The following is a 15286-nucleotide window of genomic DNA, read 5'->3' on the forward strand; positions in this document are numbered from 1 at the left end:
TGACCGTTAAGATATTCTCAAACGTTCGCTCTGTGCGCGAACAGTTCTTTCATTTTATCCGTACTGAAAGAAAATACTCGCTTTAAGCATCGCTATCTCGATGCCTTCTTTTTAGTCGAATATTACAAATATGCAGTTGCAGGCATTAAAGTTGTATCACAGACAATACCTACACTGAGATTAAATCTCCATTATATTTTATGTGCGAAGATCAGATAGAACGACTTCTAGTGTCTCTAATTTTGATCTATGTGCAACATTTGAATACTATTAGCTTCCAATAAAATTTACTGCCTCTTCTTATATTATCCACATGCTCTGCAGTGTAATGTCAATGTCACACATTTCAGATTTGAATGCATACAATTATATTTCAACACGTGGGACGAACGTGGATCAACGCGTTGCAACTATCGGTTTTCAGTTTCCAAAGATCTTGTACTTAAAATGTTATTTTATGAATTTTGATCATATAAACAGGAAGTGGATGCAGAACATCGTCTAAAATGGCAACGACGCATGGATATTCATAAAGCTGTAAGTTCACATTTACAACTGAAAACAAAACTCTAAAAAATCTTTCTTCTGGTTAGCGGCCAGCGGAAGGTTTCGGGAAACGAACGCTATAACCACAACTGGCCCACACCCGGATGCAAGCGATATTTTCGGGCAGACAGCAAATCGACAACGAAAACTACAAACCTGAAAATGACGCCACAAAAACGGATTCCATTGATCGTTGGTTCAGCAGTAGACATCTTTTTCAGATTTGAAGTCAAACTAATATTTAAATACACTTTAGTCAACAATATATAAATCGTTTCAAAGAAAACTTAATATTTTTGTTTATTTTTCTTTTTTTGATTATTAGAAAAGGCTAAACAAAACAAAACAGTTCAAAAGCGCGTCATTTGTTTACCATTTGTGAACGCACATAAAATATAAATGCAAGATCATATAAATTAAACTGCATCTACCCTTCTCTTGTAGTTGCATTGCACATAAAAATTAAGGGTAACAGATTTCCTGGTTCTATCTGCGATATCAATATAATTTATGTGCAAAGCTTGATTGCAAAAATCTATGTGTGCTGCACATAAAAACTAGAGTGGGATTATTCTCAGTGTACTGTAAAAAATAATCAAAGATACCTAATACGATACTATCCATCTCCATAGTTTTATTAAATAATCATAATTCCTTTAATCACTATCACTGCTGCTACTACTACTACTGCTTCCACGGCGGCGGAGTCCCTTGCCGATTGCATATCCACCGAGGCCCAGCATTCCAGCTCCAGCTGCATATTTCATTAATTTTTTAGACTTTTTGGCCTTTTTCTGTAAGCAAAATGCAGAGAGAAAACATGTGAAAAAAAATCTCTTTCGTACTAAAATAAGCCTCATCTACACTACAGAAGCTTAGTTCGAATTACAAAGCGCTTAGCCAAACTTTGAAGCTTTTTCCTTTTTGACGTCACGTACGGGAAGCTTATGCATCAGAACGGCGGTCGTTCCAGCTGCCAAAGCTGTGGCTGCAATCCCTGTACCGGGCCCGAGAATGCCACCTGAAGGCGGTCTCTGCTGCTGTGGAGGGTTGTTATACTGTTGACCGGATAGCTGAGGGTAAGCTACAGAAGTAAACTGCGAACCATAAGGCTGTGGAAATGGTTTCAATGGATGAATAGGCACTACACGATGCAATGTGGACTATGTAGGATCATACCTGTTGCGATGGATAAGCAGCTGGTTGAGATGGATAGGATGGAAGGTTGCTGGGCACTTGCTGCATCGGTGGTTGCTGTGGATAGGACGGCGTGGTGGTTGTCTTACCGTAGATAGCATCATGCAAGAAGTTTTTCGTTTGCTGTATTCCACTGATGACCGAATCTTTCACAGTGGTTTTCGGTTGATTGATAGAAGTCGTCGTGGCCTGCATACTACTGACCATCGATGATGTAGGGGGCGCTGTCGGTTGCGATGACTAGGCGGTAGATAGGAGGAGGTATACATGGAAAGCGATTAGGACAAATACGAACATTGCAAAAGCGATTCTACTTCCACCATGTGCGAGTTTCTATTCCACGGTACACATGAGCATGCATTTAAGAATTTTGAATTTCGTGCCGATTTAACATAAATTGTACGCAGATTTGGGTTATAGCAAACTATTATATTAACACGTTAGTGAATAGGATACACAATAGTTAGATTATAGTGCAGATGGTAATTAGTCACATCAGTGCTAGAAGGATTACATTTTCTCTAGCTTGGCTTTTAGTTCTTCAGTAAATACCGAGTAAGGGGTTGCTGGTGGGTAGCTTGGTTGATGCGGATAGCCCCCGAATGGTGGAACATAAGGTGGAGCTCCTAATTTGGAAACGGAAGATATTAAAAAAAAAACTTCTCTGAATTTTCTTGTTCAGATTTTGTGAAAATGGATACTACTGGCAGATGTGAATATTTTATTTTATTCCATTTATTTTATCCATACGCAAAATACTGTTTATATACCATCTAGCTTTCCTCAAGACTTCCATTTCTGAGGATGATAATAAATATATTGCGCATTTCTTTCACCACTGGACTATCGCAGAAGTTTTTACAATCGCGGAAATGCTAATAGAAGTGCGCAATTGCATCAAATCGGGTAGGTGTCTTCGGGGGACTTATTCTTCGTAAATCAAAGAATAAGTGCTCTGAAGACACCAACAGGTTTCAATGCAATCCCGTACATTTATTCACACTTTCGCACTTATGAGGCCGCACTTTGCAGTCCAGTGGTGAAAAAAATACACAATATAACCTAGTTTATCCAAATGGGTAAACGTAGTATACGCCTTAAGAGAAGGCCCTTATGCCTTCTATTTCTAGTTCAACCATTTGGATAAACGTTGTTTAGGGTTTAAGGGCCGATTTCTTCACCTACGCTTAAGTCGTAAACCACGTTTCCCAATATAGTTAAACTATGTTCCAGGCTTAAGCGTTATATAAGAAACCGCTTATAAGTGGAGGTTAAGAAATCGACCGATGCATTTGTCCCAAAAAAAAAAAAAAAAAACATTGTAAAATATTCACATCCGTGACTTATAAGGAATCTTTTTTTTCATATATCGTCTGAGCAGTACCTAGACGACGTTTCAGCTGGATGTTGTTTTTGATTGTGTAATTACGTGTACATATGTGTGTGTGCTGCGCATCGTAGGTACCTACTAGAACAGTTTCATGAACAGAGTTCGTCTGATTCTACCTGGATAGTGGCCGGTGTTGCCAATGGGATAGCCTGGTGTCGGAGTGTACGGCGGAGGCGGGGGCATTGGTGGCGGTGTCGGTACGAATCCAATCTGACTTCCTGACAAGTTCGGTGGATAGGCTGGGGGTACATATGGTGGCGGTTGAGGACCCACTGGAAAGAAGGAGCACAATATTGTGAACATTTGTGCTTATTCTGCGCGGCGTGTGAGGTGAGACGAGTCGAATGAGGTGACAATTGTCGACTAGCTCCCATTTGATTAACATTAGTCTTCTCACGTCATTCGCGGTGAGAGCGACTCGTCTCGACTCACACGCCGCGCAGAATAAGCATAATTTTGTATTTTGTATACTAAATTTTTACTTTACAACTACATTAAAAAAAAAAACACTGAAAAAACATGACTAATTTCCTCAGCTTTGGGTCGACCAAAATTTTAAATCAATCAATACATACGAATCAAGAATAACTCTTTGCATTTCAAATGAAACATAGAGAGCTCCAATTGGACGTGTAGTCACAGAGATATGGACAGAACACTTTTGTATGTTTTTAGGGGGTGAACCCAAACTATTGCACGGGAGTGTACGATGATAATTTATGCCCAGGAAAGCCAAGGAAATTTTCCATTATGGAAAGATACTAGGCCGATCGGGAATCGAACCCAAACACCTTCAGCATGGCTTTGCTTTGTAGCTGCGGACTCTAATCACCCGGCTAAGGAAAGCCCCACTATTCATGGTTCCATTGATCAAACTTTGTGGTTTCAGCTTAATTTATCATAACTAGATTATGACTTCCTGATCTTAGAATAATTTCTGACAAAATTGAACAATGCGTTGAAAGAAAACTTGTCAAAAATTTAGCATGAAGATTTGTACAGTTATGACTAAATAAAAGAGACCTTCCAATGGAGATGTGTGTCGACTACCTTCCAATGGAGATGGGTGTCGACTACCTGGAAAAACCTGGAAAGTCAGGGAATTCGATTTTTGACCGGGAAAGTCAGGGAATTTCACTAAAGGTCAGGGAAAAATATTCAATACTACAACATCATCACAAGTTGATTGAGAAGATGCTTTTATGCATATGAGAGTGAGCTGTATTTTACTAGGGAAAGTGTACCAGTTATGGCCATAGTGGTTCCCTAATTGGCCATATGCAAAATTTGGATAACTTTTACATTTTTAATTTTTTCGAATGTTTTAACATCAAGCTTTATCCTTTATTTTACTGCAAAAACACAAAAGATTTCTCAAAATGTGAAGGTATTCAAAATATCACGTATGGCGAAATAGGAAACCCACTATGGCCATAACTGGTACACCTACCCTGCCTATACTTATTCTTAGAATCCAAAATTTTCTGTAATGAAAAGCATCAACAGTGCTCTCAGAACAATATCTTCAAAGTTGGCGTAGCTTGCTTTATTAATATTTAGTTCTAAAGTTTGCTAGATCAAATCATTGTCTCCTGTTCAAAATCTTGTGGAAAAAAAGGAATCCACTTCATCAAATCATGTAAACCTTTACAAGTTTGCCCAAAACATCCAAGTTAAACTGATATAACGAAACATAGAGAACAACCAATGAAGATTCTCGTATTTAGGTGAAGATGAAAACTGTATATCAAAATTTCAAGAGCACAAATCTGCAAGACATAATTCCTGATTTTTTTTATCATGTCGTTTCTGGAAACAATAAAAATAATACCGCAACGTGCTCTAATATTAATATTTGTCCCATCCAGGGAGACTTACGGCTTCGGCACCATTCGACTATTATCGGCAACCAAATTTCAAACGCCAAATACACAGTATTTTTCAATCAAAACACATCAGAGAAAAGTTCAGATGATTCTTTGTTCTGCCCGCTTCCCGCTGGCGAGATTTCCGAGGTTAAACAAACGATATCGCCGGAGATGTCATCAATTCAAATGAGCACGCCTCAAAATGCGACTGATTTGGAGCTGCCGAAGAGATTCACCAGCAGTTGTTATGGGAAAGTTGCCGAAGAGAGTGAGGCTGCCGACAATAGTCACACTGACAAGGGATGTTCGTAGAGTTGTAAAAACGTTTCCAAAATCATTTTGACAAGTCTTTCGGTGTGAATCGATAGAGGATTGAGCAACGCATAAATGTAAATAGACAAACACGGAATTTGTCTGCTGATGTCCGAGAAAATTCCAAAAGAAGCACGGCATCGGCTTAAGCTGCCGAGAATACGTAAGTTCCCCTATTTCAATTTTGATTTTTCAATTTCAATTTTCCAGGATTTTATGTGAATATCGTGAATTCCAAGCGTTACTTCAGGATTTTTTTTTTCAGGAGTATACTTACAAATATGCCCAGTTTGTTTTTTGTTCTGAAAATATACAGGAAATTCTCCAAAAAATATGAAGATCGTCCAAGATATCTGGAATGTGGTGATAGATTTTTTGAAGATGTCTTTAAATTTTAACGATAAAACTGGGTTATCGTTTTGGATGGTTGCTAATAAATGAATGATGAATTCTTGAGGCTTAATTTGTATAATTGAACCTTAATTTATATGCAAGTTACAAGAACAAGACTAATATTATTAGTAATATTTTCATTTTTCATCATTGTTCATATGGACTACATGGCCCAGATATGCGTCTGTGTAATTCTAGGCAACAATATAGCTGCCTGTTTTCAATGGCAATGATGCACATGGGATGATTCATCGAGGCAAGTTCAAGGTTTATTTTGTGCAATGAGTGATTAAAAGCACTATTGCGTAACTAAAAGCGCAATTTCAAAATAACTGTCTATCAATCTAATATTATATAGGCACTTACCCGATCCGGCAGTCCCTGGATACGGTGGCACGGATCCAGCCGTGTCCATTTCCGTCGTAATCGAATGGATCACACAGCCACCGCTGATCGAAACGTATCTGGCCGAATGCACCGGCAGACGATGATTGAACATACAGAAATGCACTCCGTTGATTGCGATCTTGTACTGATTCACCTCGACCAGCACCAACACGTCGAACGACTGGCCATAGCTGATGGGGCAGCCGCCGTAACGTTCCTCAGCGCCCCACACCTGGTTTTGGAGCGTGTTACGAACGATCGCCGCCTCATTGGGCCGAATGCTGATGTGCAACGTGACGTCATCGCGTGGATTCAGGGCAGCTCCAGTTTGTATATTGATCTGGCACCTGTAGGAAGATACAAGTTTAGACGACAACGGAAGAAGTCAGAGCCGATGAACGAATGCAATATCAGTTGTCTATATCATTAACTGATACGTTATCAATTTAAAGCTTGAGATAAGCATCGTTTTTCACGATAAAATGGCAAAAATACCCTTTAAAGAAAATTTACGTTGTGCAAATATGAGACATGATTCATAGCACTATTTTCGCATCAGTTAAAAGTTTATGACGTGTTCTCTATCGCATGGATCATATAATGCATTAGTTCTCACCGTTCTCCATGATTGTTGATAATGCCTTTGATCCGCACCATCGATCCATGACGGAGGCCACCCGGTACAAGGCCCAAAAATGGAACTACCTACAAAACGAGATGCGTTCAATATAGTGCCTTTAGAAGGCAAGCCGTCACGATCAATAAACGATTGCACTTACGGGTGAATAGACTGGTACTGTTGCCATTGCGAGTCTTGCCGCTAGTTGATCGACCAAGAAAAAATTCCAACGGTTTCGGGGGGCCACGGTTGTCTGGATTGTTGTTACTGAAGTCCACCTACCACCACCTAATTGGTGCGTGCTCTAAAACTGTACTGCCGAGCAGAGTGTTCAGCGCTACGTAGGTATAGGAACCTGTCGATACCAGATATGCTATGCACACACAGCTGCTATCAGTCGATGAATGTTGTAATGATAACGATGAACGTAAAGTTCATGAGCTGTGTCAGCCATAATGTATCTAATGTATAGCTCTAGTCTAGGGTATGTGGCCTTATCCAGGCCTTGCTTACATTTTATATTTATTAAAAAAGTTGCCTTTTTTATGTTTAGGTTTTTAGGAAGGAAGATGCAGTCAGTGACAAAAGTTGTATTTCCATACAAAAAGCCTAAGATCGGAGCTCTGTATCTCAATTACTGGTAGTCCGAATTGGTTGAAATTTGAATGTAAAAACTTAAATAAAATATCTTCATTGAATTTATTACATTGCATTTATTTTTCGGTTCCAGAGGGTTGTTCAAAACGAAAAGTAAGCAACCCAAAGCTATTTTATTTTAACTTCTGAAAGCTAACAACTCTGCCATCCATAACTTACCCTTTTCGAATTGATTAAAAAAATCTCTTAGTAACTTACTTTTGTCTTAGAACAACCATTTTACATTCTTTGAAAAATGATTGCAATGAAATTAAATCACTTCAGAAAAAATCAGGTTATTTGTAGTTTGTCATCTCAGACTATTCGAACTGAGATACAGTGCTCCAGACTTGGGCATTTTGTATGGAAAATACTAGTAATCCTTTATAAGAGAGATTCGCGGAAGTTGACATTTCTGTCAAAGTGTGAGCCAATCGAGCAGCGAGAGCTGTCAAAATGTGAGCCAAACGAACATGCGTTATGTTTGTTTTGAACTTTTCTTGAAGAGTAATGTAATCCGCTTGAAATTATTTCGATAAAGGTAATTTTGCATGAAGCAAAAAAATGAAATATTTTTATTTTTAAAATTATTCTCAATGCGATTTTTAGTTGTTGATTTTTTCGGCTGTTTATTAGGTTGGATGTGGCTCAAAGATCTATAACGAAACAAAATACACTTTTTAGCAATAAGGAAGTCATGTCCGTGTTACAATATTATTCTCGACGCCAAGCAAAATTAGCACTGCTGGTCTGTTGCCAAATCATTCCATTTTACTTCCGCTTATCTCTCTATAAAGGATCACTAGGAAATACATACATTTCGGAAAAATATGGTAAAACTTTAAGGCCTTTTGGTGCGTCATCACAAAATGGCTTTTTCTAAAATCATTAACATATCGTTATGATAGTATTGGTATTTGCAGCATCGATGAAATATAACTGCTCATCACCTGATTTTATGAATAATTTATACGAAAAATGCTTCAGGTGGTATTTCAATATTTAATAAACACAATCAGATACAGAATTATCAATTTAGCGACAATACTGTGCATTGCGCGGTTATTTATCGCGACGGCGATCTTGAAAACTTCTTAAAACGCATGTAGATCGCCGCAGGTACTTCAAATCGTTTTGGTGTTTTCTGCGCGATTACTCCTGATTGTGCAAGGCATGATCGCGCAGAGGACACCAAAACGATTTAAAGTACCTGCGACGATCTACACGCCTTTTTTAAGACAGTCGGCGCGAGAATTGTTCGCGCCACGCATAATAAGGTGTGGCCCACTTGGAATTGAAACAAAAATCTTTGGTTCTTACAACGACTCTAGTGGACCAATTTAGAAGCTGAACCGTCCATAACATTAATAACATCACACGATTTTTTTCGCAGCTTTACTGAGAAATTCAACATGGAAGAAGAGAGAAGAGAAATAATTGTGCACAAAAATTTGAAAAAAAAACCGCTTGATCAGGACTAGACATTGTAAAAGAGTTAGGTTTTTCAATAAATACTGTGTGGCTCGTACTGAATAAGTACGAAGTAACTATTTTGATAGATCGCAAGCCACGAAGGTAGCGTTGGGCAGTTACTGTGCACCGTCAGCTGTGGATTAAAGTCAGGACCATTGATTTAAATTCAAACATTTCAGACCGCGATTCGCCAAAAAAGTTTGGTGCTGCTGTGCAGTGCCGTGCAATGGATTCGACTTCAGATATTGAAGCTCAGATCATACCATGTCTTCAGACAACCAAATAGGGAACAAAATTGAAGAAATGTGGCAAAATTCCGTGCCATGAAGTTGTTTGATGAAATGTTGACGAAATTTAAGGATTTTTTCATGATAGGTGATACCCACGTAATTGACCCCAACTCAGGCTAATTAAGATATTTTGGGCTATTACGGCGGAAGCTAAGAGCGAATTAAAGTATCACCAAAACATCGACGAACTGGGATGAACTTGTCAAAAATATTTATGAAAATAGTGTACGCAAAATAATTAACCTATTCCGGGAAAAGTCCGACTATTTCATGTAAAAGGGGATGAATTTTTTTTGTTATTTTTCCTTTGAAGCTTACAATAAATGCAACATTTGAGTTAAATAGAATTCATTTTTGTTGAATTATATCCAAATTATTCCAATTGGGTATGTTTCAATTCTAAACGGGCCACACCGTATACAGTGCTGTTCTGAATTATAGCAGCGCATGTCGATTTTCATACAAAATGCTCAACTTTAACATGCTGTTGTTTTGTTCCCTTTCAAGCAATCGAGTTGAAATTTTCTCCACAGAACTACAAATATGCCCAATTTTGTAAACACAAAATTTAAAAATTTTCTAAGCCCCTGCCGGAAAGTGAGATACTAGGTGAAATTGTTCGAAAAAATAGCAGTTTTAAAAATTTGAATTTCGGCTTGACATTATAGTTTTAAATTGTATATCACTTACCATTGGAACAATCTCCTCCTACTTATCAAACCTACACCTAAACCGAAAATCTTTAAAATATTTGTAGAAGAAAAATTTTTAAATGAAAAACTGCTATTTTTTCGAAAAATTTCACCTAGTGTCTCACTTTTCGGCAGGGACTTAGAAAAAACTGAAAATTTTGTAGTTACAAAATTGATCATATATGTAGTTCTGTGGAGAAAATTTCAGCTCGATTGCTTGAAAGGGAACAAAACTACAGCATGTCAAAGTTGAGCATTTTGTATGATAATCGACATGCGCTGCTATTATTCAGAACAGCACTGTACATGAGGTTTATATTCTCAAAAGAATCTCCGATCTTATGCCGCATTTCATTGCCTCACACAACCACACTTGTAAATAGAAGGTGCTTATCTTTTCCATTGTAATTTAGCAGCAAGCATTTGTGTTTTACATGTCATATTGCGTTCCTTAAAGGAACGCATTTCAAACGGGAATCAAATATTTATAAAGTTTTATTAATCGCAACACTGAAAACTATTATGGCGGTGATTTTCACTTGCTGCAAATCGACCCCGCCGCACACTGAGACATGTCTGTGTTCATAGTCTAAATTTTTTTTCCGTTCGGCCTAGAAAGGTTGGGCAATGCATAGAAACTTGAAACTCATACGCTATTTGTTTGCGATTGTCTCAAATCACAAAAACCATCTCTACGAAGCATAAAATCATACCAAGTGTTTATCAATTTGGACCACCCAAAATCATGAAAAACTCTACAGTGCGATGCGTCGGGACGCGTTTATCGTGTGTGCACAATCATCGCGATCGTTGAGCACAGTGATGTCAAAGTTGCTATCTGTAAAATCATGTGAATCATGTGAATTGATCACAAAAATCATTAAAATTTTATTAAATCAGTGATCTTGTGATGAACAACTATTTCCAAAATGATAAGTTTCTATAATATGCAGCAAATGTTCCGAAAACATTCATATAACAACTGGTAGAAAAATCTGTCACCTGGCAACACCGTCATCTCCTGCAAACATGAAACGTGCCGGTGCATAACAAAAATATGTGATAAATCCAATAAAAAACAGAGAAATTCTGTTGCCCTTCATTAAATCACAATGTTTTCTTTTAATATGTACGGTTGAAGAGTAGATTTTGATTTCCAATACTCGTCAATCTACCAATTTTCCCATGTGTTTACATAAAAATATGCTTAACACAAATGTTCTTCTTCTTTCTGGCGTTACGTCCCGACTGGGACAAAGCCTGTTTCTCATGAGCACTTCCACAGTTATTAACTGAGAGCTTTCTTTGCCGACAACACAAATGTTATATTTTTTGTTTGTTTGTTTGGAAAATGCACATGGAAAGGCAACACTACGACTATTACATCAATGATGATTCTGATGAGTTACACGCCGCTTCACCTTAACTGAGAGCTTTCTTTGCCAAAGTTGCCATTTTCGCATCCGTACATAGTGTGGTAGATACGATGATACTCTATGGCCAAGGAAGTCAAGGAAATTTCCATTACGGACGGATCCTGGACCGACCGGGAATCGAACCCAGACACTTTCAGCATGGCTTTGCTTTGTAGCCGTGGACTCTACTTAACCACTCGGCACGCTATGTCTAAACCAGCAGATTATGTAGATCGAATACCTCGGATTTTTTCACGCTACAGATCCGTGTTTGGTTTATTATTTCATAATCGGAAGGTTTTAAAATATTCCACCGGAGAAATTTTTTCCATACATTTTGTATGGGCTGAAATGCGTAAGAAAACGTGATTTTTATGGGCTGTATATGGAAAAATAGCTTATAAGTAACCCCAATACTGAACTCTAACGGAAAAAAATCCGAGGTACAATTTACAATTAACAAATCTTGATGTTTTAAGTGTGCTGTCCTTAGTGCTATTGCCTGAAAATGTCTCCTCGGGACCAACGGCTTTACTTCCCTTTATCGACGCGCCGGTTCATGGTCGTGTAAGATAAAAACTACATAATGTCGTGGATTATCGATTCTAATCCGCATATTTTAACGTGGCCGAGGATTCATACAATAGTTGACCTCTTTATTTGGTGCACTATTCATGCATTAAAGCCCAAGAAACAAATGTCGAAATTGAAAAAGCAGATTTCTCCATAGTTATTGGCAAACGAATAAAAATAATTAATACACAGCTCCAAATAAAATTGCTGTTTCTTTTCATGTCTATTTTCGTTTGACGAATATTACGGACAAACTGCTTTTTCAGTTTTGAAATTTGCTCGATTTTCAGTTGGACCTTAAGGTAAAGATGAATCGTATCCAAAATGCCAATATTAAAGAGTACCTGTTGAGGCTGAAAACTTGCTGGTGGTGTTTAATCGATTAAGTTTTCAGTTCAAACGGATGTTCGGTTCTCCAGATTTGTGCTCTTGAAAATTTGAGGTTTGGCTTCAATTCAGCTTCAGCTTTAAGTCTCTAGCTATACATAGCGAATTGTGTGAAACTGAAGAGTAGAGGGCGGTGCGGAATAACTCAACCAAAGCTCGAGGTTGAAGAACAGCGCGCTTCGACGGTGAGATATTCATTGCAAGTGTTTAAATGAAACCCGACTTTAGTACTATACCATTGATTTCCGCTAGAGTTTGTATCCTGATAGATACGCGTATTTCAACTTCAATTGAAATACCATCTTCAGTGTTGTGTACTAGACTAGAGTTCAACGTTGGGGACCCATAATTAAAAATCAGCAAACATCTTATGTTACATTCCCAAAATTGTGACCCTTAAAACCTACGATGAAAGTTTGACCCTTCAGACAGGAGTATGGTTTAACATAGTCATACAGTCTTGAACAAAGTGTTTTGTTAGAAAAGACCATTACTAGCGGTGGAAACTTTGCTTCAATAGATGGCAGCTCATATCATCCTACCCTAACCCCGAGCACGTAACAGCTGCCGTTAATCGAGGCTATTCTACGAGTCGAGTAATGTGAGAAATCCCGGTCTCGTACAGCGATTGACACTACACGAGACCAAGTCGGGTTCACTTCACTTTACTCTGGCTACAGAGTACAATGTACACACCTTGCACGAGACCAAGTTCACTCACCTTACTCCACTCGTACTGCCACTATTTGCTTCGCTCTTCAATGATTAATGCGAAGCATAGAATAAACCTAAATGTATGTTTTCTGGAGGTTATATTTGGGCTTGTTCCATGAGTGGTCTTGTATACTATCCATAATCGCATAACTTTCCCATGTATTATATAGAAAATCTTTTAGAACATGGGGCAATCATGCGTACATGAGCAGTATAATGAGGAGACAATTTCGACTTCACTGAATCTACAAACAGTGTTGTGAAAAACTCAATTTCTCACAACTCACGCTTGAGATTTTTCATGTGTGAGTAGTCAATCATGCAACTCAGCAGTCAAAAAATCATGGATGAGTTGGCTCACCTTTTTAACTCATTGTCTCGTATTTCTACAGTTTACTCACACACGGCAATAATTTCTTGTTAGTCTGCTAAAATTATGTTAATCCTTTCTAACGTAAACAACAACATTCGGGTTTCACGAGTTTTTGCCGGGTTTTGCGACTGAATCATTTTTTACGGTTTGAGTTCATTGAGTTGATTTTGCATCAAAATCTCAGATTTGCGAAGCAGATCTCTAATGAGTTTGCTCTCGCGGGAGAGCGTATTGATTGAGATTTTGAGTGTGAGTCTATCAACACTGTCTACAAATATCATAAAAGTTATTAAAAACGTCACATATCCTTTGATTAATTGAAATCATATCAATGCTATATGCATCCATTGAAATGTATGTGAAAAATACATAATACTCATCAAAATACTCTGTCACATTCATTGGTCAATACTATAAATTGAATATGAACAGAAGCCATGTATGTTATCCGATAATGGTTATGTGATGTGCAGATGTGAAAATTTTGTTTTCTTGTACATCATTTTATTAAGATGGCGTATTTGATTAGTTGTTGGGGATCCTCGAAAGAATAGTTATAATCTTTTAGTGTTTTTGTACAAAGTTCATTATTAACAGAAGAAAAATGTACACTCTGAGAAGTAATCATGTTCAAGTCATTACCAAAAACATATAGCTTTTTCACATAACTCTTATTTACAAATCGCTTTTCACATAACTCTTATTTACAAATCGTATAGATAGAGTTCATTATGGATATCACATACCTTTCAAGCATAAAGACGATGGATATGGAATCCAATGGAAGTTGGTATCATAGACAAAATCATATACATTTCGTCCAAAACTAATATAGATAATAATTGATTCTTTAATAAAACTGAAATGGTTTTCAAATGGCATTTACTACAAGATTATTTGAAATAAATTTTCAAAAATAAAAATACGTTCACGTACTACATTTTAAAATTATTTATTTAAGATAATATTAGAATAACCGAAAAAGATTTATTAGTTGGAATGGTTTTAGAAGGGCCAAGTACTTCTCCAGTCTTCAATTTTTTTATCATTCGGGTATTTGGATCCACTACCTGTAAAGCCATCTCACAGTAACTACTGGAACTTGAATAAAAGGGATTTTTGTTGTAGCATGGTCGGTATATAAATCTAAAACAATAAAACCATGTTAACACAATTTAAGCTCAAAACTAACTGCCGAATAAAATAACTCACCTATATCTATAGATATCGTCGAGCAGAACTTCATCAAGTTCTCAGTTGTATAGAATTAGAAGCTCAATTCTTCAACGAGAAGTAAATAATGGTTCCACATTCTAAAATATATACATAAAACTATATAATTATTGAAAAACTGATATTTACCCGCTTACCTTAAAAAACTTACCTTTCGTCGCAAATCCTTTATCTGCTAGCGAAATGAATGCAGTGGCCGCCATCGTGTCACTAAATATAAACACAGATTTTTTCACAATAGAAAATCATATACCATGTATCTGATTTTTCGATGATTTAATGGATAAACGATGTCCAATAAGTTATATGTGAAATTCCAACGATTTCCATATTGTTATTATTTAAACCTCATTGTACCTTCATATAGTCTTTATTGGGTGTTAATGAAACCTATCAAATATGAATTCTGATGCGTGTATATGATTTCCCAGATAAATATAATCGGATTAATTGGCTCAGTGTAAGTTTAATGTATATATTCAAAATAATCAAATGTTAATTCATTGTTTGAATTTAAAATTTGCAGGAGGAACATCATCAGATAATCTCAGTCTTCTTCAAGATAATGAATCATGGGAGAAAGAAGCAGAGTTGTAATCGGTACACGATACAAAACAATATTTTGTTGTTAATATGTGGAAGTCGAGCTCATCGGACAATAGACGAAGCGATATTTCAAGTTAAAATAATATTTAATGATGCATTGAGCTATCACACAATGAAATTATATAGAGCATATTATTACTTTCGATTAATGCGTCTGGAGCCGGCCTTCTGATACCCATCTT

The 15286-nt window shown here is 37.2% G+C and overlaps 1 protein-coding gene across 2 annotated transcripts; it reads right to left on the reverse strand.

Moving 5' to 3' along the window:
• Positions 1–1155: 1155 nt before the first annotated feature.
• Positions 1156–7077, reverse strand: LOC5579108 (galectin-9). 2 transcript variants are annotated; one of them, XM_021849076.1, is made up of 8 exons: positions 6873–7077; positions 6710–6798; positions 6073–6440; positions 3250–3405; positions 2296–2369; positions 1726–1983; positions 1485–1658; positions 1156–1340 (listed from the first exon to the last, which is right to left on the reverse strand). In XM_021849076.1, exons 1-8 carry the CDS (start codon positions 6897–6899, stop codon positions 1203–1205), a joined length of 1284 nt encoding a protein of 427 aa, XP_021704768.1. In that variant the 5' UTR covers positions 6900–7077; the 3' UTR covers positions 1156–1202. The 2 variants fall into 2 exon arrangements, with proteins under 2 accessions (XP_021704768.1, XP_001657305.2); XM_001657255.3 differs by having other exon boundaries at positions 1324–1340; positions 1416–1658; positions 6873–7075.
• Positions 7078–15286: the final 8209 nt, after the last annotated feature.

The sequence above is a fragment of the Aedes aegypti genome, chromosome 3 (assembly GCF_002204515.2).
Source record: "Aedes aegypti strain LVP_AGWG chromosome 3, AaegL5.0 Primary Assembly, whole genome shotgun sequence".
Taxonomy (NCBI): domain Eukaryota; kingdom Metazoa; phylum Arthropoda; class Insecta; order Diptera; family Culicidae; genus Aedes; species Aedes aegypti.

What these genes read in the sequence shown, in the direction of transcription:
- LOC5579108 (XM_021849076.1), bottom strand. Translation starts at nt 6,899, where the DNA reads ATGGCAACAGTACCAGTCTATTCACCC. An exon ending in CAACACCGGCCACTATCCAG is followed by an intron (nt 2,370 to 3,249) that starts GTAGAATCAGAC and finishes TTTCCAAATTAG; the next exon opens with GAGCTCCACCTTATGTTCCA. An exon ending in CTGCTTATCCATCGCAACAG is followed by an intron (nt 1,659 to 1,725) that starts GTATGATCCTAC and finishes CCATTTCCACAG; the next exon opens with CCTTATGGTTCGCAGTTTAC.